Source organism: Tachysurus vachellii, chromosome 21 (assembly GCF_030014155.1).
Source record: "Tachysurus vachellii isolate PV-2020 chromosome 21, HZAU_Pvac_v1, whole genome shotgun sequence".
In the NCBI taxonomy this organism is placed as follows: Eukaryota; Metazoa; Chordata; class Actinopteri; order Siluriformes; family Bagridae; genus Tachysurus; species Tachysurus vachellii.
Window position 1 is genome coordinate 19,411,319 of NC_083480.1, and position 25,055 is coordinate 19,436,373.

The 25,055-nt window shown below is 41.0% G+C and overlaps 3 protein-coding genes across 3 annotated transcripts; 2 read left to right on the plus strand and 1 right to left on the minus strand.

Moving 5' to 3' along the window:
- Nucleotides 1-932: 932 nt before the first annotated feature.
- On the minus strand, nt 933-1,877 carry LOC132863961 (putative gustatory receptor clone PTE03). Its single transcript, XM_060897069.1, has one exon. It carries the CDS (start codon nt 1,875-1,877, stop codon nt 933-935), a length of 945 nt encoding a protein of 314 aa, XP_060753052.1.
- Nucleotides 1,878-8,824: 6,947 nt separating this feature from the next.
- On the plus strand, nt 8,825-9,766 carry LOC132864279 (putative gustatory receptor clone PTE03). The gene has a single exon (XM_060897640.1). It carries the CDS (start codon nt 8,825-8,827, stop codon nt 9,764-9,766), a length of 942 nt encoding a protein of 313 aa, XP_060753623.1.
- Nucleotides 9,767-22,454: 12,688 nt separating this feature from the next.
- Nucleotides 22,455-23,396, plus strand: LOC132864287 (putative gustatory receptor clone PTE03). Its single transcript, XM_060897651.1, has one exon. It carries the CDS (start codon nt 22,455-22,457, stop codon nt 23,394-23,396), a length of 942 nt encoding a protein of 313 aa, XP_060753634.1.
- Nucleotides 23,397-25,055: the final 1,659 nt, after the last annotated feature.

Consider the following 25,055-nt stretch of genomic DNA (forward strand, 5'->3'; position numbering starts at 1 on the left):
ACTCTAACAGGGTTACATCTAAGATTGCCCTGTATTTGGCTCCATCCATCTTCCTATCAACTCTGACCAACAAAAAAATTTGGACACCATTTATAATTTTCCACTTAACAATTATGTGCCACTTTCTTTCAGTCTATTTCATAAAATATTTTTTCTTTGTGGTTGTAACATGTCAAAATGTGGAAAGGTTCAGTGGGTATAAATACTTTCACAAAGCACTGTAACAGTAGTAGTATTAAGACTAGTAGTAGTGATTAAAGGGTCATGAGTTCAAAACCCACCACTGCCAAACTGCCACTGCTGGATCCCTGAGAAAGGCCATTAATACTCAAATTCTCAGTTATAAATGAGATAAATGTAAGTTGATCTGGATAAGGACACAAATATAAATGTAGTAGTTGTTGTTGTTGCTGCTGTTGTGATTGTTTTTATTTTTGAATGAATTGAAAAAAAAAAAAAAACCTAGAACTGGGTTTGTGGTATTCTGATTCCATTCTGTATTAGACCAAAGGTCAGTAAAATAATAAAGAACATGTATTAAATAAAATTGTAATAAATGTGATACAAATGTCTAATTTTATAAATTATCTGTGCATTAGTTTAATAAAAACACATTACTAACAAATACCACAAATATAAAAACATCACTTATATAGAAGTGATATAGAAATATTACTCATTAGATTTTCACTGATATAGAAATATTACTCATTTTAACTGCTACAATAAACTTCAGGGATATTTATTTTAAATTCTGTCACAGACCACAGAACATCATTTAAAGAACACAAAGCATTTTGGAAACAAACCATTTCACTGACATATAATTGTTTTATTAATTCAACCAAACATTTGTGTAAAGAGCAGTCTAGTAAAACCACAAGTTGTTAAAAAAACAACTTACTTGATAATGGATGATGAATAAATGAAATCTAACTAGAACAACTTAAAAAAGATATTTGTGTTTTTTTCCCAAAAAATCGCTTAATCCTATTAAAAATGTCCTGCAGTTTTAGTCCATATATAATGGGATTTAATAGAGGAGGAATAACCAGATTTTCCACTGACATTATCATAGTAATCATGTGAGGCATTTTACCTTCTAATCTACTATTTATAACTTCAAAACATGAAGTGACAGTAAAACTTGTGAAAATGAAAAGATGTGGTAAACAAGTCTGTAGAGCTTTTCTTCTGAAATCTTTAGAGTTCCTTAAACATACAGAAAGTATTTTAACATATGAGAAAAACACAAAAAACAATGGGGGAAATACAGAAATGCTTAAAAGGAAAAGTCCATATGAATTATTTACAGAAATGTCTCCACAACTCAGTTTAACAATTGCAAAATTATTACAATAAACTCTGTTTAGTTTAAACCTACATATCTTAAGCTTATAGATTAATATAATTCCCATAGTATTTTCACAGCAAGGTACAAACCAACATAAAAATAAGAGTTTTTTCACAGTGGACATTTTTACAAGAGTTGTATAATGTAATGGTTTACAGATGGACACGTATCTGTCATAGGCCATAGCTGATAACAGAGTGAACTCAGACATGCCATAAGTGTAAAGCCAATAAGCCTGAAATACACAAGCATCAAAGGAGATTATTTGACTTTCGGATAAAAAATCTGTTAGCAGTTTGGGGTAAAAAGCAGTCACTCCAAGAAGGGCATTTAAGAGCAAAGCAGCAACAAATATGTACATGGGCTCATGCAGATGTTTGTTTGTGCATATCACAAAAATGACAAGAACATTACAGCAAATGATTAATAAATATACAAAAAGGCTGAGTAAAAAATAAACATATCTGTACTTATCTAATTCTACATGTCCCACCAAATGTAAAAATGTAGCATTAGTATCCATGACTAGTGTATAAGTAATCCATAAAACACTAAAACCTTTAACAGCAGGTCACACCAGTGAATTTATATCATTCCAGTATATTAATAAGAATGTGCTATAAATACAGCGTGTCTTGCTGTGATTAAAGCAGATTTGTGGTTCATTTTTATACATTTGAATGAATGTTCCTTAGTGGTTGTGTGACTGACTGACACATGTAAACCCTGCCCACTTTGTAAAACTAATTCATAAGAGTATGGCTTTAGAGGATATTACTTTTGTCACAACGTCTTGGATTGCACAACATTTTGTACACTGGAATGGTCATTACCTCATATATAAACATATGTATGTTAAAATAGTTTCTTAACAATAAACTTTTATATCTTTTTCACAAACACATTATACATTTGTGTATATATATATATATATATATATATATATATATATATATATATATATATATATATATATATATATATATATATATACACACATATACATATATATTAGGGATGAGCGAGTACAGCATTATCTGTATCTGTATCTGTTAACCATATGAATTCTCTGTATCCGTATCCGTACTCGGGGTGGACGGGGCTTGTCTTGAAATGAGCAGGGCTTTAACCGGTAATAATTAATTTGAAATATTTATAACACTAGCTTACTACCTTTATGTTTTTATGAAATACAGCAAAAACGTGTCAGACATTCAGTGTCTGGTTACTGGTTAGAGACAGCTGAAGGTTTAAAAAAGAAAAAAAATCTCCGACAGGCAGAGACGCAATGCTAGTTGCATTCTACCAAGCAAGCACCACGTCTGAACGAACCCACGTTTACCAGAACTCTACTGGTTAGTAAGTACGTATTATTAACGTTACAACCCGAAGTAAAAAGCTGAAGAAACCCTAAACGTTAACGGAAAAGACCCGCGAACCCGAGTGACTGAGGGAGAGACAGAGAGCTGTTCTGTGTGTGACTGTGAGTGAGCAGAGCGAGACACAGCAACACAATACATCTGTATGTGTGTAGGGGAGGGGCGCTGTGACTAGCCTATCACTGTAGGGGAGGGGCGCTGTGACTAGCCTATCACAGAACGCTGATACAATCAGATACCCAATGATGATTTTCATTCAATCCGAGCACAGATATTGACTCGTATTACTCGTATAATACTCGTACTTGGCAGAAGTGCTTTATCCATACCGGATACTCGTTTCAGCCGAGTATCCGGCTCATCTCTAATTATATATATATAGTGTCCGTGCCAGAGGAGTAGTGAAATCAACTACAGCACAGGATGTTGAAACACCCAGGATCTAGTACTGGACCTCTCCCTCCATCTTCCCTGTTTTTGTGCACACCTTGCACTTTGACACTTTAACTCAGGACTGTCACTTTAACTCTGGCCTTGCACAGCACACACTTTAACTCTGGCCTGCATTTTTGTACAGTATATACATTATTTTTCACATATATTTTCATATTTTATATATTTTTTATATAGTTTTATATATTTTATACGTTTTATTTATCTACCTCCTTTTGGTTTTATTTTTATCCCAAATTGCATTCCTTATGTTTGAATACCGGACAGATGCAAAAAGCATTTCACTGCATCTCGTACTCTTTGTGCGTATGTGACAAATAAAATTTGATTTGATTTGATTTGATGTTCCCTCCACTCGGTCACTGGAAAAACAGCATGAGGCAATCTAGAAAAGAGCTGCTCAACAAGAGGAATTATACCATGCTGTCCATGCAAAACAGAGAAAAAGGCCACAGCAGAACCATCTGAGGAAACAATCGTTAAAAGACAGTGAGGGCTGTTCTATTTGTAAATAAGTCCTGATGTCAGGGAAATAAAAGGAGTGTCTGGAATCATTGGAATGAATATACTCAATGAAGTTCAGTCCCTCTTTATCTTAGCAGAGGAAATGGAAAGCATAGACAAGTATAGTCAGCAAGATGAAACCCAGGTCCTGAGGTGGTTGCAAGATTTGCGAAGGAGGCAGAATATCAAGGACCTGACAGGAAGATTGGGTATGATAAGATTGCCAGAAATCAGGCTATCACTATCCCTCATCGTTGTGAGAAGGTGCTCGAAGGCTGCTGTGGAGTGTCACCTAGGGTGAGAAGCAATGTGATAGTAGAGCCTGCAGATGGCACAGGTTTGCCAAAGGGTTTGCTCACGGTCTTGCTAAAGCAGACAGTGGAAAGGTCCCAGTGCATATGGTGAACTTGAGTGGAAAAGCCATTAGACTTGCTCCCCGGTCAAGAGTTTCTTCTGTTTATAAGCCATAAGAGTTGATCACAAAGGGTGTGTTGAATTTTAGGAAAGTGATGGTGTAACTAAATGTCAAGGAATTAAAGCAAAACAAGAGTCATGCTGATAAGCACTTACTCGCACAGTCACCAGTTCCTGTTGAGGTGAACTTGTCTTATACCAGCACAACGTGAAAGGCTCACTGAGTTATTATCATAGCACAAGGATGTCTTCTCCAGGGATGACCAAGACTACACCATGGCTGTGGTGCATGAAATTCCCTAAATTACTGTGAGAGGTTTGAATGTATCACAAGACAGAGGCCGCTGCATGATGACGTTGATTTAGATGTAGCTTTTAGAGGATTGTTTTGTTACCCTGTCATCCAGGTGACATCTGGTCCATCTCAGTTTAATCGCTTTTGTTACATTTTATCCAGTGGACATCTTCATATCTAGTGGATTGTTTAACATAGCTACTTCAGCTATGTGGTTTTCAGTTCATTTCAGCACACGCTATGTCGGGGTAAAGACCAATAAAGACCGGTATTTTTCTCACTTTCTTCCCCATTTTTTTGTTTTTTTTGTTACATGACTGGACTGATAAGCACTGAACTGAGATGAATAAGAGGTACTACAGGACCTTAGAGGCCTAGAGACCTCACTACTTGGACAATAAAGATATACACTGGAGCACCTTTAAGTTTCTTATTGTAAAGGTTTGCTTACCTCTGCTGTTGTCTTGAAGTAGAGCATTGGCCAGCTTCAAGATCATGAAGAGATCTGATCATCTGTGACTATTGATCATAGGCAACCACCTGATCATCAAGTAGCACAGAGTCGAACATGATGTCTACAGGCAACCTGGGAGTTCTACCAAACATCAGCTGGAATGGAGGAAAACTGGTTGTCTCATGAATTGTCGCATTATAACAAAAGGTAAGAGACTTCAACATTTTAGTGCCATCTGTGCTTAGCTTTAGGTGGTAAAGCACGAATCATGTTGCCAAGTGTGCCGTTGAACCTCTCAACTGTCCCGTTGCCCATTGCATGGTATGGTGTCATTTGGGACTTTTGGACACCTGCAAGCTTAAGCATTTCAGAAATCAGGCTGGTTTTCAAAAACTTTTTAGATGAGTCTTTAGCAGACCAAAAATCTATGCAAACCAGCTCCAGAGGTTTTGAAGTTGTGATACTCTCAAGCGGAGCTCTCGCCTCAGGCTCTGGCAACTTACTGACAACACATCTTCTACAGCATAGCACATACTGTTTCACATCTTTTCCCATCCCTTTCCAGTAGAAACAAGTCTGCTGAGGTAGAATGTCCCTGTGTTGACCCTGATGTCCAGCTTCATTATGTATTTCCTTTAACATTTTATCTCAAAGGGCAGCAGGCACAATAAACTGAAAACTCTTTTTTTGTGATAGCATCCTAGAAGGCGTGATATAATAAGCCCATTCTGAATGATACTTTGTTCCAGTGTCTCAAAAACTGAAGAACACTAGGTAACCCCTTGTATCGCTCCGTTTTAGATGGCCTATGTTTGCGCTCTACAAAATAAAACACTCTGCTAATACTGTTTAGTTTGACACCATTTGCGTTTTATTTTCCTAGCTGATTGTTTTAAAGTTCATGTGTTCAGCTTTCTGACGTTGATGGTGACATCACTACCTTCACATTACTCCAGCAAGCACTGTGTATGTTGATGTATATTGTCTAAGTCTGGGGCAAAAGAACATATATAAAGTCTAGGGTCTTTTCTTCTTTATCATGGAACAAGTGATTGGCTCTCGAGGCAGCCGATCACATGCATTATGAACAATTGCTTTTCGCAATCTCCGGAGTTCTGCGTCTGTCGTCAGAGCATCAGCGTCAGTCATGGAAGTTGCAGTTAGCGAAAAAGGAACACGAGACAGGTGAGCCCTTTTTATCTTCTCCTCCGTTTACTCTAATATCTTCACTATAATCCCAAGAGCTTATTTTGCAATTTGATGACCTGAAATATTATCGTACGTTGTTGCTAAGCTCAATACATGCAGACTGGTCCTATGAAAGGTTAGCATTGTTCGCTCTGAGCTTGACAAAACTCTGTGGTGTTGAGGCTGTTGATTGACCCATATTCTGCCTGTTTATTCTCCGCAGCCTTTTAGGGAAGACCTACAATCCTGTATGTTAAGCTGGTGTGGTTATGCACACAAATCACAGTTTTGCAGGTGTACCAAGCTGACCTGCTAAAGGAGCTCATCTGTGGTCAGAAGGAATCCTAAAAGCCTGAGGGCTAGGGTTTTCAAGGATGACTTTTAGGGCCACCTCTACTGCTGTCTAATGCTGTTGGGGTTCAGCCATTATCACCCATGCTCCTTATGTGTTGCAGCCCCCTGGGCTAGCCTCTGCCAGCGTATTTTAGAGCACTAGGTGAGGCAAGAACAACAAGAGGCTAACTGATGCGTCACAGCTTCTGTCAGGTGTGTCACAGTGGGTTCTGTATAATGTGGGAAAACAATACAAAATCCAGTTTGCCTCCTGTCCTCCTTCTTTCATTTTGTGTTGCCCACCAAACCTTGTTCCTCCAAGAGGATATTGTCTCACTTCTGATGAAAGGGGCCATAGAACATGTTCCTCTCCCAGATCGGGACTCCAGCTTTTACAGAGGAGAGGAGACTGTCACCTTGGCCAGGGGGGCTAAGAAGGAATCCAGACACCTGAGGGCTCCTAGGAGCATCTTTTTGAGGATGGCTTGCCTTGCTGCCTCTGGTGCTTCAGGGAGCAGTGAGGTCCAAGACCACTTCTCTTCCTTGCACTCTTGGTTAGCACCTGCCAGTGTGCTGTTTCAGGGCACCGGTGAGATCGGCATGAGGTTAACACCACTCTCAGAAAGACGGGCAGCATGGGAACTTCTTCCAGGCATGTCTCAGTGGGTCCTGGATACTGTAGTGTGGGCTTTAACCTGTACTCTGAAGATTTGTGTTAAGCATGCTCACACTGAAGTTGTTTCCAGATCAGGTCTGAGGACTGGTTTGTGATGATAGACCTCAAAGATGCTTATTTTGGCTTATTTTTGAGCACAAGAAGTTCCTCAGGTTTGCTTAGGGGATAAAGCTTACCAGTATTGTGTTCTTCCTTTTGGCCTAGCCCTTTCACCATGCACATTTATGTAGTGCATAGATGCTGCCCTGGCACTGCTGCATTTCCAGGGCATCGTGTACTGAATTACATGGACGACTGGCTCATTCTGGCCCAGTCGAAGGCTATGGAGTCCAGTCATCGAGATGCTGTGCTTGGCCATATGAGGTCTCTAGGCCTCAAGTTGAACCAAGATTGAGTGCTTTCTCTTTCTCAAAGAACCAACTTTCTGGGGTAGATTGAGACTTCAACCATGGTTTAGACACATCTGTCCGCCGCTCAAGTGGCCCCCATCTTGCCAGCAGTGAAAAGCTTTGTGGCTAGGCTGAAGCCTCTCTGTAACTGAGGAACAGAGAGTGCTCTGCCTCATCCCTTTGGAGATATTTATGCTGTGCCATTTTGGTCCTCTCTGCACACCTTTATCTGGTTCTGTAACCTGGACCCCACTTCAGGGTCCTAGTTCCTGCAGGGCTATTGATGTTCATTTCCCAGTCCGTTTGTGCTCTCTTACAGCCTCTGGCATAGTCATCAACAGGTGTGTGGCGGTTTGGTTATTGACGTTCCCATAGCGTCAGACCTGACACAGTGTCAAGGTCCCTTGAAAAGGGAACTACACCAGGTTACGTAGGGCCATGCCCCGGGCATCCTCTCATAATTCCTTCAGACAAATAGATGCTGGAGTAATGTGAAGGAGATGCCCATATCTTTATTATTGACCAAGATAATTTGATTGTTTTCTTGATGCTTGGAGTAATTATGCAGTTTAACAGACTTCAGAAAAGTGATTTTCAGTTACATTTCAGCATAATGCATAGACTAGGTTCAAGTCAAGACAAGTCAAGAAGCTTTTTTTTACACTGAAATGAGACAATGACAATTTCTCCCGGACCATGGTGCTACATAGAATGAAGACAGAGCTACATAGAACAACACCGAGCTAAAGACTTAAAGTAAAGTTAGTCTTAGCCACATAAAGTGCATCTTTGCAACCTGGTGCAAACAGTGCAAGACAAGAGACATAAAGAAAAACCATAAACAAAGACAATACACAAAAGCGCTGACCAGAGTATATACTGTATATTCTATAGCACATGTGCCAAAAATATGGGAATGAATACTTAGTATAATAGCAGCAGTTATATGAGGTATTGTAATAAAGTGTGTCTAAAAACAGCAATTGACTGAAATGTGCAAGATATGAAGAGAGCCAAATTTGTAAAAATAATGATTAGATAAAAAAATAAATAAATAAATAAATAAAACAAAATAATACTAATAATAAGAATAATTGCTATTATTATTATCATCTGATGATATATGATGATGATGATGATGATGATGATTATTATATGATGATGATGATGATGATGATGATGATGATGATTATTATTATTAGTCCGGAAGGATGGTGGGACTTTTATATTAGTGACTGTCAGAAAGTCACTAAGGAATATGTGTCCAGACAAAATATTATAAATGTGCTCTGAGCGGCAAGCTTTCTCTCCACAGTTGTAAACTATATTCATCTAAATTATGAGGGGGTATTTTATTTAATTTATTTACTTTCTTTTTTAAATTAATGGATGTCATCAATGTTACATATTTAATACTAGATGGACATGTGAATTTGGAGAACTACAGATATGTTTATTTTTTCATTTCTCTTACTGCATACATCTCAACCATTGTATTTAATGCTGTTGTCATTTTTGTAATATTCATGAACCAACACTTACATGAGCCCATGTACATTTTCATTGCTGCTTTACTTTTTAATGCTCTGTTTGGATCGACTGCTTTTTATCCTAAACTGCTCACTGATTTACTGTCTGAAAAACAAATCACTTCTTACCATGGTTGTGTATTTCAGGCTTTATTTGTTTACTGGTATGCTTCATCAGAGTTTACTCTATTATCAGTTATGGCCTATGACAGATACGTGTCCATCTGTAAACCATTACATTATACAACTCTTGTAAAAATGTCCACTGTGAAAAAGCTCATATTTCTATCATGGTTTTTGCCTTGTTGTGAACTTAGTATAGCTTTGATATTAATATATCAACTTCAGCTTTGTAAATTTAAACTGAACAGAATATATTGTGATAGTTACTCAATTCTTAAATTAAGTTGTAAAGAAATATCTGCAAACAGCTCCTATGGACTTTTTGTTTTCAGCATTGCTGTGTTTCCTCCAGTGACTTTTATATTCTACTCATACATCAGGATATTCTCTCTGTGTATGAAGAATTCTAAAGTCTTCAGGAAAAAAGCTCTACAGACCTGTTTACCACATCTTTTCATTTTCTTCAATTTTTCTGTCAACATTTGTTTTGACATTATAAACAACAGGCTAGAATCAAATCAAATTCCCCACGTTATTGCCATGATCCTGTCAGTAGAATATTTACTTATTCCTCCTCTGTTCAACCCCATAATATATGGATTAAAACTGCAGGAGATTTTAAAAAGCATCAAGAGATTGATTTTATGGAAAAAAAGGACTGGAGTTGCTTTTTAGGTGTAGTATGTGTTATAATAATAATAATAATAATAATAATTATTATTATTATTATTATTATTAATAATAACAATAACAACAATAATAATTTAACAGGGTAACTAAATTAAAAGATTTACTTTTAGTAGAAGACATTTATGCATTATCTGCAATAAAAAGAAAGAAAAGTTAAACCTTTCTCATACTGACTAATGCAATGGGAAGCAATAGTTTAAAAAAAAAAGATTTTAAATACATGGTTTTAATTACCCCAAATCTTTTTATTCCTGTTTTTTTAATTGTATAGTATCTTTGCATTTATTTAAATCTATAATGAAATCCAATAATGATTTTATAATAGAACAGATTTTTCATTTTAGTTCTTGCACAGATTCACATGTCTAAGGCTTAAGAGGAAGAAGCATTTATTATTGACACACACATACTGTATAATACAGTGAATTTCTTTTCTCCACATATCTCACCTTAGGAAGTTAGGGGCACCTATGATATGTATATACATTTAAATGGTTGGTTTTGAAGCGAGTTCAGTTCAATACAATATTTTATCTGTATAGCACTTTTAACAATAGACATTGTTTCAAAGCAGCTTTACAAAATATAAGATTCAATATTAGACATCCTTATTTGGGTGACACTGGAGGGTGTGATTATTAATAAAGTCCTTTCCACATTCATATTCAGTCAGTTGGATTTGTGTAACCAGGAGCTCCAGAGACACTCATAAATTCGCTTATCATCTGAGCTCACTGTAGATTTAACACAAACTCCTCCAGCCTTCAAATATTCAATGATGGAGATGGAGGTATATGTATAATGTTATTTTGTGTATTGATTAAGAGGTTGTTCTTCTCAAAGTCCTCATGTTGTTGGCCCCCAGCTTGCTAATTATGAATAGGCTTAGATATATACTTCATTTAAAACATTATTTTTAATTTCTATACTTCTGTAAAGCTAAGTTGAGACAATGTGGATTATTAAAATCTCTATACAAATTTAATGAATTGAATATATGAAAATGCTCTACCACCTTAAGTAGTCTTAGATATTCTGAAAACTAACAGAAGTCCTAGGTTTTGTGATCTCAAAGAGCATGAAAGATTGTAGTGCATTAGAAGACTGATTAGATACATTGGAGCTAAAATGTTTAGAGCCTTGTAGGTAAGTAGCAGCAGTAGCAGTCTTGGAATTGGTGGAATTGCTAACCCTTCATATCGACAATAAATCTCCTTTTGCTGCTAGATCAGTTTATTTATCCAGCCTTATTGAAGATTACAAAAATAATCCTAAATTTTTATTTAATACTGTAGCAAAATTAACTAGGCAAAAAAAAAAAAAAAACTGTTGAAAAGCACACACCACAATTGTAGCAGTAACGACTTCATGAATTATTTCAATTGAAAAATTGATCAGAAAATTCAGACCATTAATTTAATACCAAACAAATTGATAGATAATGCTGTAGATAATATTTCTGTTTTTGACCAGTGTTTAGACAGTTTTTAATCCCCTTCAAGAGACTGACATTTTCACTGATTTCTTCTTCAAAATTATCAACCTGCATACAGGATCCCTTACCCACATGTTTCCTTAAACAGATATTACCTGTAGCTATTCAACCCATTCTAAAGATAATAAATTCTTCCCTTAGCACTGGCTATGTTCCAAAATCTTTTAAGCTAGCGGTTATCAAATTAAAAAACCTGACTTAAACCCAACCCAGCTGTCCAACTATAGGCCAATATCAAACCTCCCATTTATCTCCAAGATCCTAGAAAAGGTCGTACACAGTTATGTTCAGACCTACATAGGAATAATATTCATGAAATGTATCAGTCAGGATTTAGACCTCATCATAGCACATTAACAGAGTACACCACATATATAAGGTAAAGGAAACTAAGATAAATTAAACAAACCAAAAAAAAACAAAACTCATTAAGCCATCACTGCTTTCAATAAAAGTAAACAGCAATCATGCATCAACTGTAAAAAGAAAAAGAAATTACAAACTGATGATTACCATACCATATTTAATAACCTTAACACTTAAAAGAATTACACATTAAAAACACAAATTACAATATAAAAAGCTTAAAACCAATTTCTATAGTAAGCATACATCACAACCCTTACCTTTACAATTCAGTTCTAGGCTGCTATGCTGTTCATTAATCAATTGGTCTTTTCATCTGCTATAACACAGCCTTGAAAAACACCAAACAGCTTTTCTTAGCACATGGTACACAAAGAGGAAGTCACCAAGTTCGACTTCCTTTTATACTCTCGGCTCCTGGGATTTGTAGTCCACCCAATTTGTAGTCCTACACCTTCTACCCCATTACAATACACCCCCCCCCCTTAATTTAAATCAACGTCCCGTCGATCGGACTTCTATAATCAAGGACAAAAGAACAAGGTACTGTATTTCTACCATTGGCAGCTTTTAGCTGAAGCCAACCATACTTTTTTAAAGAATCTGGTGCTAACTGTCAAAAGTGTTGGTCAAAACAAGACTGTTATTGTCATCACCATTGACCCAGTATCCAGTAAACATAAAACAGGAACGCTCCCCGTTCGATTGATAAAAGTAGGACATATGCCAATTAGACGCTGTATCACTGTAGGACAAACAAGGATAGAGGTTTTTAAACCTTCACTGCTCACTTCAGTAGTCTGACTAAAAACCACAGGGGAGACAGATTGTTCATTCTCCTCTACCAGTATTCCTCTTGTTGTCACTCTAGCCGACCTAGATCCAGACTCAGCAGGCCATGGTTGTCTACAATATCGAGCAATATGACCCTGTTTATTACAACGTAAACACTTTGCCTTGTCAAAGAGGAGGAAGGTTCAACTTAGACGCTTGGTAATCTCATCAATTTGAGCTTGTTGCTTTAACAGCTCCTTGATTTATTTTAACTCAGTAGATTCCTTATACATCTGTGATTCACTTACTCTACTTTAAGCGGCATTACACCATAACTGAACAGCAGACTGACTAACTAACATTTGGGAGACCATCTGGACGACTCTTGTACAGTCCAACTCCCATCCCCAATACAGGCCTCAGCCTCCTCAATCCAGTCCTCACTGTTTGAATTAGAGTCCAAGTCCCCAAAGAACCGGCGACACCTCCACTCCCGATGAACATATCTCGCCCTGCTTTAAGATACAGAAGGAGGGACATTAGGACTGGATACAGGTTGATTAGTGTCTCATTAACTGTTCATTTGTATGTTACGTCCAGCGTGCATCTAGGGGTTTAGGACATAACACATTAAAAGGAGGAAAGTGCATAACCCGGACCCTGCCACAGCACCACAACAACAACGTTCTGTATAAATCTTAGATGTTTATTTAAACATCGGAGTAAAACAAGGTGTAAATAAGGAGAGTTCAACTTAGGAGGTGACCAAAACTTCAGGAGGGGGCAATGCCAAAATAACAAACAAAAAGTTCACTACCTTGGGAGTTGAAATCCTGCTACGCTCGAACACAAAAATAAAAGAAATAACAGATTATCTGAACTCACTCCCTAGCTAACACAAAACAGGAGAAAACCATAATTTACAAAATAAAATGGCACCCACATCCCTACCATTCCCGAAGTTACACGAAATAATTAAGAGAATAATCAGCACCAAATTTACTTATTACTATAACATTTGATTGAACACAACATGAGATTCAATACGCCACGCAGGGCAGGATACGCATCATGCTCTTGGAGAAGTTTTCTCCTCGACTAAGCATTCTGCTCTGCTTTTAAAACTCCTTTCCCTCCAGTTGTTAAGCAGGTGCAGCAGGGAGGAAGCAATCAGATAACCTGCGAGCACATAGTGGGAGGAACCAAAGGAGAACAGGAGACAAAACAACAACAAAAACAAGACAGAATCTACCGCTTCGGACGTAACACCCCCACCCATAAGTTACAAAGAATGCTTCTAAGGAAGTGTTTGTAAAATCAAGAAAAGTCACAACATCTTATATTGACTTTCACATTCTGTTTATCCACATTATAAACTCTAGAAAGTGCATCAGCTACAACATTTTCTGTACCTTTCTGATGTTGGATGTTGAGATTGTACTCTTGCATTATCAAAAGACCAGCGCATCAGACGTTGGTTCGAGTTACACATCCTTCCCAAAAGTACTAAGGGGTTGTCATCATTGTAAACCACCACTGGGTTACAACTACCTCCCAAGTATACCTTGAAGTGTTGCAGTGCCAAGAGTAAGGCTAGAGCCTCCTTCTCAATAGTACTGTAACACTGCTGATGAAAAACACTTGGTAAACTTTCTGGAGTAGTAATTCACAGGATGCTCTATGCCAGCAGAGTCTTCTTGCAGCAGGACAGCACCTGCCCCTGAGGAACTCACATCCACCTGCAGCTTGAAGGGCTTAGCAAAGTCTGGAGCAGAAAGGATTGGAGCATGGCACAACAGGTCTTTTGCAGCATTAAATGCACAATTACAGTCATGATTCCATACAAATTTCCTAGAGGTGCTAAGGAGATTTGTCAACGGGGCAACTACAGAAGCAAGGTTTTTACAGAAACTTCTGTAGTGACCGGCTATACCAAGAAATCATCTCAGCTCCCTTTTATTAGTAGGAGTAGGAAAATTCAGTATAGCAGCAACTTTCTCTCCAACTGGCTTCACTTGCCCTTGGCCTACTTTCTTACCAAGGGCAACAACAACAGCCTTCGCAAACTCACACTTCACCAAATTTAATGTCAATGATGCCTCAGATAAAATGATGCCAACTAAAAACCTGGTTAAGACTATTCAGATGGTCTTCCCAACTAGCTGAATAGATGACCACATCATCCAGGTAAGCCTTACAGTTTTTCACCCCTGACAGTACCTGATGCATTAGGCATTGGAAAGTCGCAGGTGCATTCCGCATCCCAAAAGCCATAACGGAATACTGCAGAAAGTTGTCAGGGGTAACAAAAGCAGAGATTTCTGAGGCATGAGGTGTGAGGGGCACCTGCCTGTATCCTTTCAGAAGATCCAGTTTGGTGACATATCGAGCAGAACCAACTTTGTCAACACAGTCCTCTATTCAAGGAAGAGGAAAAGAGTCAGTCTTGGTGATGTGATTAACCTTTCGGTAGTCAGTGCAAATACGATAGGACGAGTCAGATTTGGGAACAAGCAAGCATGGCGAGCTCCAGGGGCTCTGGCTGGGGATAGCAAACCCATGTTGCAACAAATATTCAACCTCTGATTTCATTACTTCTCGTTTATGTGGATTGACACGTTATGGATGCTGCTTAATAGGTACAGAGTCACCTACATCAATGTCGTGTGTGAGGACAGTAGTTTGGCGGGGAACATCAGAAAACAAGCTGGGGTACTTGACTATTAATTCAACTACATTTGTACGTTGGTTCTGGGGTAAGTGAGCAAGATATGAGTCCAAGTTACTCAGCACTGCAGAATTGTTTAGACGCGTACAGGATATTCGGTCCTCATGTACATCTAGATTATCCTGCAGAGGACAATATGTAGTAGGGAGTGGGGTAGCAGTAACTGCAGATACATCAGACACGGGGGTTTCTTTTGCAACTTCGTTTGTGACATAAGCCTTCAGCATATTTACATGACACACTCGAACTTTCCCCCTCCGATCTGGAGTAGAGCTTACATAATCAGTGTCAGTAAGTCTTTTTTCAACTGCATATGGGCCAGTGAATTTAGCCTGCAATGCTGACCCTGGAACAGGAAGCAAGACTAAAACCAAATCGCCAGGTAGGAAGATGCGCTTTACACATGTCTTGCCATACTGTAACTTCATCTTGGACTGTGCAGTTAACATGAGATTTTGATACATCACAAGCTTTATGGAGACGCTCACAGAAGGCACTTACATATTCCAAGACATTACTCATTTAGCAGTTTTAATGGCCCCCGAACAGTGTGCCCAAAAACAAGTTCAGCAGGACTGAAACCCAATGCCTCCTGCATAGTCTCTCTAACTGCAAACATTAATAATGGCAAACCCTCAACCTAGTCTCTACCAGTGCTTAGACAATATGCATGTAGCATGGACTTTAGGGTTTGGTGAAAACACTCAAGGGCACCCTGGACTCTGGATGGTATGCACTGGATAATATATGGTCAACTCCCAACTCTTTCAACACTTGAGCGAACACTTTTGAAGTGAAGTTAGTACCTCTGTCCATTTGGTTAACCTTAGGTAGCCCAAACGTTGAGCCGATCTCCTTAACTATCGCCTGGGCTCTAAGAGTACGGAGCGGAACAGCTTCTGGGAACCTGGTGGCAGCGCACATCAAAGTTAATGTGCTGATTTAGATTTCGGTAGTGGCCCAACACAATCCAAAATTAAATGTTCAAATGGCTCTCCCACCACTGGAATTGGATGGAGGGGAGCAGAAGGTATGATTTGATTAGGCTTACCCACTAGTTGGCAAACATGACAACACTTGCAGAATTTGGAAAAGCTAGATTTCAATCAAGGCCAAAGGAAGTATCTGGAAATTCATTTGTAAGTTTTTTTTTAACCCCAAGATGGCCAGAGAGAAGATGTTCATGGGCAAGCTGCAATACCTGAGAACGATAATCAGAGGGCAAAACAATTTGGTAGACAGTTAAAGCCTCATCAACATTACGTGGCTTCCAACGACACATCGGAACATTATCTTCCCAAGTAAAAGCTATTCTAGTATTTCTAGAGTCCTCTAGCTGAACAGCAGCTTCAACACATGGTGCTAAAGATTGGTCAGATCTTTGAGCAGCAATTAAGTTCTCTCTATCAAATTTCAGAGCTGTTGCACCCACATCTGAGTTCACAGAATCACTAGGAGTGAACTGCGGTGTGATAGATAGCTCAGGTGTGAGGTAGCTCAGTTCGCACCCCAAGAGGAACCGTACCTGTAACCAGATCAGATTTGAGATGAACCACATGCACCGGCACCCTCACACATCCTAACTCAATTCCACGGACCAACACATCGGTTCCAGAGTATGTTTCAGCAGAGAAAAGGTTAAGCATCTGCTAAAATAAATTATTGTCTTGCACCCGTGTCCCTTAGAATTGAGATGGATTTACCCAGAGAGTCAGCACAAAGGGAAACAGAACCAGTAAAGATAAAGGGCGCATACGCTGTACTCTCTGCCGTCACTGAACAGTTTTTAGGAACTGAGACAGCATGAGCAAAAGCCACACTTTTAGTTTTTCCAACAGCATTTTTCTGTTTCCTTGCTTTACAATCAGTAATAAAATGGCCTGGATTCAAACAGTAGAAACAAACGCGTTTGTTAGTAGGGCGCTTTGTATCAACCTTACGACCCTTATCTGCCATTTCCCTTAAAACATTAGACCCGTCCCTCTCTCTCGGCTCAGTATTAAAATACAGATATTTGGGCTGACGTGAAGACGGGAAAACTGTCTTATGGGTAAGCACAAACTCGTCTGCTATCACAGCATCTTCAGAGAGCGTGTTTACTTTTTGTTCATTTAAATGAACAACAACAGGTTCGGAAGCACAATTCTTAATGTCCTCCAGTAAAATAAGCTCCTGCAACTGCATATAAGTGTCCTTATTAGAGAGGCACCACTTCTCAAAAAGAGTTTTTTTTTCTCCCGAGCGAATTCTACATACATTTGTTTGGCTGTTTTCATTAAGTTTGGGAAACGCTGCCAGTAGGCTTCAGGAACCAATTCATATGCTCTCAATACTGCCGCTTTGACCAGCTCATAGTCGAGAGACTGCTCAATAGGAAGCGAAGACCTCCTGTGCCTTACCTACAAAATTGCACTGTAAGAGAAGCCCCCACATATCTTTCGGCCACCGAAGTTTAGGTAAGGTTTACACTTGCAATCCAAGATGGTGCAGTTCCCCAACCAGATAGTGATGCAGCTGCTCAGAATGCTCTCAATAGTCCCTCTGTAAAACATAGTCAGAATGGGGGAGGGAGATAGGCTAACAGTGGATGCTTACTAACTTCCTCCTGCTTAACTCTGACAGACAGAAGTTCTTGAACCAGGACCACAGGCAGTAATCAGTAAACTTTCTGATTACAGAGTAACCCTGGATGGTCTTTCTATTTTATCATGAGCAGCAGTAAAAGACCTCGGTGTGATTATTGATACAGGTCTCTCATTTGAAGCTCACATAAATAATACCACAAGGGTAGCCTTCTTTCATCTCAGAAATATTGCTAAGATAATAAATATGATGTCATTACATGATGCAGAAACACTAGTTCATACACTTGTTACCTCTAGGTTGGATTATTGTAATTCTTTATTGCATTGACTTCGAGTCAAGTTTTGCATTGATTATAAAATACTATTATTAACCTATAAAGCACTTAATGGTCTCGTGCCACAGTACTTGAGAGATTTTTTTTTTATGATCCGTCACACCTACTTCAATCAAAAGTTGCAGGGGGCAGAACTTTTTCTTACACAGCCCCACAGTTATGGAACAGACTTTTAATTAGTGTTCGGGATTCAGACACAGTCTCAGTGTTCTAAGTCTAGGCTAAAAACACAGTTGTTTAGTGCAGCTTTTTATGAAAAGAATTTCTAGGGTAAAGGAGCAAACGTAGAGGGTTCATGGACATAGAGTGTTTGGTGAACTGAGTTGTCTGTATGCTGTCTCCTTACCACCCTCACATGTCACTCAGGTAGGCAGACTGTGTAGTGGTGGGATGCTTTACATCACATAAAGCCCTCATGTCTGTGTCACCTTCTGGCTCTAGCCTTTTAGTCATGCTGTCATAGCTAGTCTTGATGTAGTCCATGTCTGCACTTTGCACATAATGTGCATTGTATATCACCTGATTACAATCATACCTAACAATTTTTGCAGGAGAACAATATCTTTGAAGAGTTTCAGTCAGGTTTCAGGCCACATAATTGCACAGTGTCTGCACTTGTTAAAGTTCAAATGAATTGTTCTTATCTTTGGACCAAGACTGCATGGCACTTTTATTTCTACTTGACCTTAGTGCTGCATTTGACACTGTAGTAGAAGAAGAAGAATTGTTATTATTATTATTATCATTATTATCGTCATCATCATAATAATAAATAATCCATCCATCCATCCATTTTCAACCGCTTATCCGGGGCCGGGTCGCGGGGGCAGCAGTCTAAGCAGGGACGCCCAGACTTCCTTCTCCCCAGACACTTCCTCCAGCTCTTCCGGGGGAATACCGAGGCGTTCCCAGGCCAGCCGAGAGACATAGTCCCTCCAGCGTGTCCTAGGTCTTCCCCGGGGCCTCCTCCCGGTTGGACATGCCCGGAACACCTCCCCAGGAAACAGATGCCCGAGCCACCTTAGCTGACTCCTCTCGATGTGGAGGAGCAGCGGCTCTACTCTGAGCTCCTCCCGGGTGACCGAGCTCCTCACCTTGTCTCTAAGGGAGCGCCCAGCCACCTTGCGGAGGAAACTCATTTCGGCCGCCTGTATCCGGGATCTTGTCCTTTCGGTCATGACCCAAAGCTCATGACCATAGGTGAGGGTAGGAACGTAGATCGACTGGTAAATAGAGAGCTTCGCCTTGCGGCTCAGCTCCTTCTTCACCACAACAGACCGGTACATCGACCGCATCACTGCAGAAGATGCACCGATCCGCCTGTCAATCTCCCGCCCCATCCTTCCCTCACTCGTGAACAAGACCCCAAGATACTTAAACTCCTCCACCTGAGGCAGGAGCTCCCCACCAACCTGAAGGGGGCAAGCCACCCTTTTCCGGTCGAGAACCATGGCCTCGGACTTGGAGGTGCTGATTCTCATCCCCGCCGCTTCACACTCGGCTGCAAACCGTCCCAGTGCACGCTGAAGGTCCTGATTTGAGGAAGCCAACAGGACAACATCGTCTGCAAAAAGCATAGACGAAATCCTGTGGTCCCCAAACCGGACTCCCTCCGGCCCCCGACTGCGCCTAGAAATCCTGTCCATATAGATAATGAACAGGACCGGTGACAAAGGGCAGCCCTGCCGGAGTCCAACATGCACCGGGAACAAGTCTGACTTACTGCCGGCAATGCGAACCAAACTCCTGCTCCGGTCATATAGGGACCGGACAGCCCTTAGCAGAGGGCCCCGGACCCCATACTCCCAGAGCACCCCCCACAGGTCACCACGAGGGACACAGTCGAATGCCTTCTCCAGATCCACAAAGCACATGTGGACTGGTTGGGCAAACTCCCATGAACCCTCCAGCAACCTGGCGAGGGTATAGAGATGGTCCAGTGTTCCACGACCGGGACGAAACCCGCATTGTTCCTCCTGAATCCGAGGTTCAACTATCGGCCGAATTCTCCTCTCCAGTACCCTGGCCTAGACTTTTCCGGGGAGGCTGAGGAGTGTGATCCCCCTGTAGCTGGAACACACCCTCCGGTCCCCCTTCTTAAACAGAGGGACCACCACCCCAGTCTGCCAGTCCAGAGGCACTGTCCCCAGCCTCCATGCGACGTTGCAGAGGCGCGTCAACCAAGACAGCCCCACAACATCCAGAGACTTGAGGTACTCAGGGCGGATCTCATCCACCCCCGGTGCCTTGCCACTGAGGAGCTTCTCAACTACCTCAGTGACCTCAGCTTGGGGGATCGACGAGTCCACAACCGAGCCCTCGGCCTCTGCTTCCTCAATGGAAGACATGTCGGTGGGGTTGAGGAGAACCTCGAAGTACTCCTTCCACCGTCCGAGGATGTCCCCAGTCGAAGTCAGCAGATTCCCACTCCCACTGTAAACAGTGTGAGCAGGGCACTGCTTCCCCCTCCTGAGGCGCCGGACAGTTTGCCAGAATTTCTTCGAGGCCAACCGATAGTCCTTCTCCATGGCCTCACCAAACTCCTCCCAGACCCGAGTTTTTGCCTCCGCAACCACCCGGGCTGAAGCTCGCTTGGCCCTCCGGTACCTATCAGCTGCCTCCGGAGTCCCCCGAGCCAACCAGGCTCGATAGGACTCCTTCTTCAGCTTGACAGCATCCCTTACTTCCGGGGTCCACCACCGGGTTCGGGGATTGCCGCCACGACAGGCACCGGAGACCTTACGGCCACAGCTCCGAGTGGCTGCGTCGACAATGGAGGCGGAGAACATGGTCCACTCGGACTCAATGTCTCCAACCTCCCTCGGGATCTGGTTGAAGCTCTGCCGGAGGTGGGAGTTGAAGTTCTCTCTGACTGGAGACTCTGTCAAACGTTCCCAGCAGACCCTCACCGTACGTTTGGGTCTGCCAAGTCTGTCCAACTTCCTCCCCCGCCATCGGATCCAACTCACCACCAGGTGGTGATCAGTTGACAGCTCCGCCCCTCTCTTCACCCGAGTGTCCAAGACATACGGCCGGAGGTCAGATGAAACAACCACAAAGTCGATCATCGACCTCCGACCTAGGGTGTCCTGGTACCATGTGTACTGATGGACACCCTTATGCTTGAACATGGTGTTCGTTATGGACAAACTGTGACTAGCACAGAAGTCCAATAACAGAACACCACTCGAGTTCAGGTCGGGGGGGGCCGTTCCTCCCAATCACACCCCTCCAGGTGTCACTGTCGCTGCCCACATGAGCGTTGAAGTCCCCCAGTAGAACAATGGAGTCCCCGGTTGGAGCACTTTCCAGCACCCCTTCCAGAGACGCCAAGAAGGTCGGGTACTCTACACTGCCATTTGGCCCGTAAGCACAAATAACAGTGAGAGACCTATCCCCGACCCGCAGGCGCAGGGAAACGACCCTCTCGTTCACCGGGGTGAACTCCAACACATGGCTGCTGAGCTGGGGGGCTATGAGCAAGCCCACACCAGCCCGCCGCCTCTCACCGCGGGCAACTCCAGAGTAGTAGAGAGTCCAGCCTCTCTCAAGGAGTTGGGTTCCAGAGCCCAAGCTGTGTGTGGAGGCGAGCCCAACTATCTCTAGTCGGTATCTCTCAACCTCCCGCACCAGCTCAGGCTCCTTTCCCCCCAGCGAGGTGACATTCCATGTCCCTAGAGCCAGATTCCGTGTCCGGGGATTGGGTCGCCGAGGCCCCCGCCTTCGACTGCCACCCAATCCACATTGCACCAGCCCCTTACGGTCCCTCCTGCAGGTGGTGGGCCCACAGGAGATCGGCCCCACGTCGCTCCTTCGGGCTGAGCCCGGCCGGGCCCCGTGGGGTAAGACCCGGCCACCAGGCGCTCGCATGCGAGCCCCAACCCCGGGCCTGGCTCCAGAGTGGGGCCCCGGTTGCGCCATACCGGGCGACGTCACGGACCTTGTTTTTAAACCACTCATAAGGGGTATTTGAACCGCTCTTGGTCTGGCCTGTCACCCAGGACCTGTTTGCCTTGGGAGACCCTACCAGGGGCAGAAAGCCCCAGACAACATAGCTCCTAGGATCATTCAGGCACGCAAACCCCTCCACCACAATAAGGTGGCGGTTCGAGGAGGGGAATAATAAATAATAATAATCATAATAATGATGATGATGATTTATTATTCTTCTTATTATTATTATTCTTATTATTATTATTATTAGTCAGGAAGGATGGTGGGACTTTTATATTAGTGACTGTCAGAAAGTCACTAAGGAATATGCGTCCAGACAAAATAGTATAAATGTGCTCTGAGCGGCAAGCTTTTTCTCACCACAGTTTTAATATAAACTATATTAACCTAAATTAATAGGGGGTATTTTATTTAATTTATTTACTTTTTTAAATTAATGGATGTCATCAATGTTACATATTTAATACTAGATGGACATGTGAATTTGGAGAACTACAGATATGTTTATTTTTTCATTTCTCTTACTGCATACATCTCAACCATTGTATTTAATGCTGTTGTCATTTTTGTAATATTCATGAACAAACACTTACATGAGCCCATGTACATTTTCATTGCTGCTTTGCTTTTTAATGCTCTGTTTGGATCGACTGCTTTTTATCCTAAACTGCTCACTGATTTACTGTCTGAAAAACAAATCACTTCTTACCATGGTTGTGTATTTCAGGCTTTATTTGTTTACTGGTATGCTTCATCAGAGTTTACTCTATTATCAGTTATGGCCTATGACAGATACGTGTCCATCTGTAAACCATTACATTATACAACTCTTGTAAAAATGTCCACTGTGAAAAAGCTCATATTTCTATCATGGTTTTTGCCTTGTTGTGAACTTAGTATAGCTTTGATATTAATATATCAACTTCAGCTTTGTAAATTTAAACTGAACAGAATATATTGTGATTGTTACTCAATTCTTAAATTAAGTTGTAAAGAAATATCTGCAAACAGCTCCTATGGACTTTTTGTTTTCAGCATTGCTGTGTTTCCTCCAGTGACTTTTATATTCTACTCGTACATCAGGATATTCTCTCTGTGTTTGAAGAATTCTAAAGTCTTCAGGAAAAAAGCTCTACAGACCTGTTTACCACATCTTTTCATTTTCTTAAATTTTTCTGTCAACATTTGTTTTGAAGTTATAAACAACAGGCTAGAATCAAATCAAATTCCCCACGTTATTGCCATGATCCTGTCAGTAGAATATTTACTTATTCCTCCTCTATTCAACCCCATAATATATGGATTAAAACTGCAGGAGATTTTAAAAAGCATCATGAGTTTGATTTTATGGAAAAAAAGGACTGGAGTTGCTTTTTAGGTGTAGTATGTGTTATTATTATTATTATTATTATTATTATTATTATTATTATTATCATTAATAATAATAATAATAATATAACAGGGTAACTGAACCCTAGGGTAACCAGGAGCTCCAGAGACACTCATAAATTCGCTTATCATCTGAGGTCACTGTAGATTTAACACAAACTCCTCTAGCCTTCAAATATTAAATGACGGAGATACAGTATTTGTGTATTGATTAAGAGGTTGTTCTTCTCAAAGTCCTCATGTTGTTGGCCCCCAGCTTGCTAATTATGGATAGGTTTACATGTTAGAAATAGAAATTAAAAATTATGTTTAAAATGAAGTTACTATATATACTATCTACCACCTTAAGTAGTCTTAGATATTCTGAAAACTAACAGAAGTCCTAGGTTTTGTGATCTCAAAGAGCATGAAAGATTGTAGGGCATTAGAAGACTGGTTAGATACATTGGAGCTAAAATGTTTAGAGCCTTGTAGGTAAGTAGCAGCAGTAGCAGTCGTAGAATTGCTAACCCAGCATGGGAATGGTTTGCTTCGTACCTGGAAAGTCGCTCCTATCAGGTAACATGGAGGGGAGTGATGTCTGCCTGAAACAGAATGCCAACCATACCACTGCTATGCTGATGATACTCAATTTATCTTCTCCTTCCCTCCCTCAGATAACAGCTTCTGCTCTAGTTTTTAACCAGTTTGTGGTAGAGCGGCCTTACGGGTTCGCCTTCTACCCAAATGATGGCAATACTCGCTGTGATGTTAAAGTGATATTTATTTACAATGTGCTCGAGTGCAAAGTCCAAAATATTTACAACTCCCCCAGAAAAGTGGAAAAATAAAGAAAACCAAAGAAAATCTGAACAAAATAACGAAAACTATGTACAAGTATACAGCACCTACAATTGTGCATTCACTTGCCTAGCTTCCAATTCCAAAACACTTCACACTCCTACCACTCCCCCCCGAACTGAAGTGGGAGACTGGTTTTTAAAGGGTAAACCCCTCCCCCTGGACTCAACCATTTCTCCCAGAGGGGTTGGAATTTTTACCCAGCCATATAAAGGAGTTATAACATTATATATAAATAATAAACATATTAACAATAGTAATAATAATAACAGCAATAATGATAACAATACCAATAATAATAATAATAGTAATCACCAAAAATGTTCCATCAAAATAAACTCGCCGACTTCCGGTTTTACTGCGCATGTGCGGCGCAGCACTGGCGCTTTAAAGCCAGCCGCTATCCAGGGCTCCGGTTGGCTGCTGTCCAAACCCACCCGGAAGACCGACACAACAAACAGGCGAGTTTCTAAAACATAACCCCAGAAAAGGAAACCTATACATAGATATTTAAAGACAAAATAAAAACTACAAAGTCCTTGAGTGTGTGTGTGTGTGCTTATTGTCCGAAATGAAAGAATGAAGTGAGTGTGTGTGCGGTATGTATGCGAGTGAGCGGCGTGCTACTGGCGTGTGTGTGCACCCACAGCACTGTAGCGAGAAACGGAGGAGAAGTGGATGTGTAGTGGGGTATGTAGCGCCTTGCTGACGAAAGGGACAGTTCACTCTGTCACACAGTTATATGCTGATGATAACCAGTTATCTATCTCTTCAAAACCAGGTGAAATATCTAAATTGTCTAGGTAAT

Coding starts and splice junctions, on each gene's coding strand:
- LOC132864287 (XM_060897651.1), top strand. CDS start 22,455: ATGGATGTCATCAATGTTACATATTTAATACTAGATGGACATGTGAAT.
- LOC132864279 (XM_060897640.1), top strand. CDS start 8,825: ATGGATGTCATCAATGTTACATATTTAATACTAGATGGACATGTGAAT.
- LOC132863961 (XM_060897069.1), bottom strand. CDS start 1,877: ATGGATACTAATGCTACATTTTTACATTTGGTGGGACATGTAGAATTA.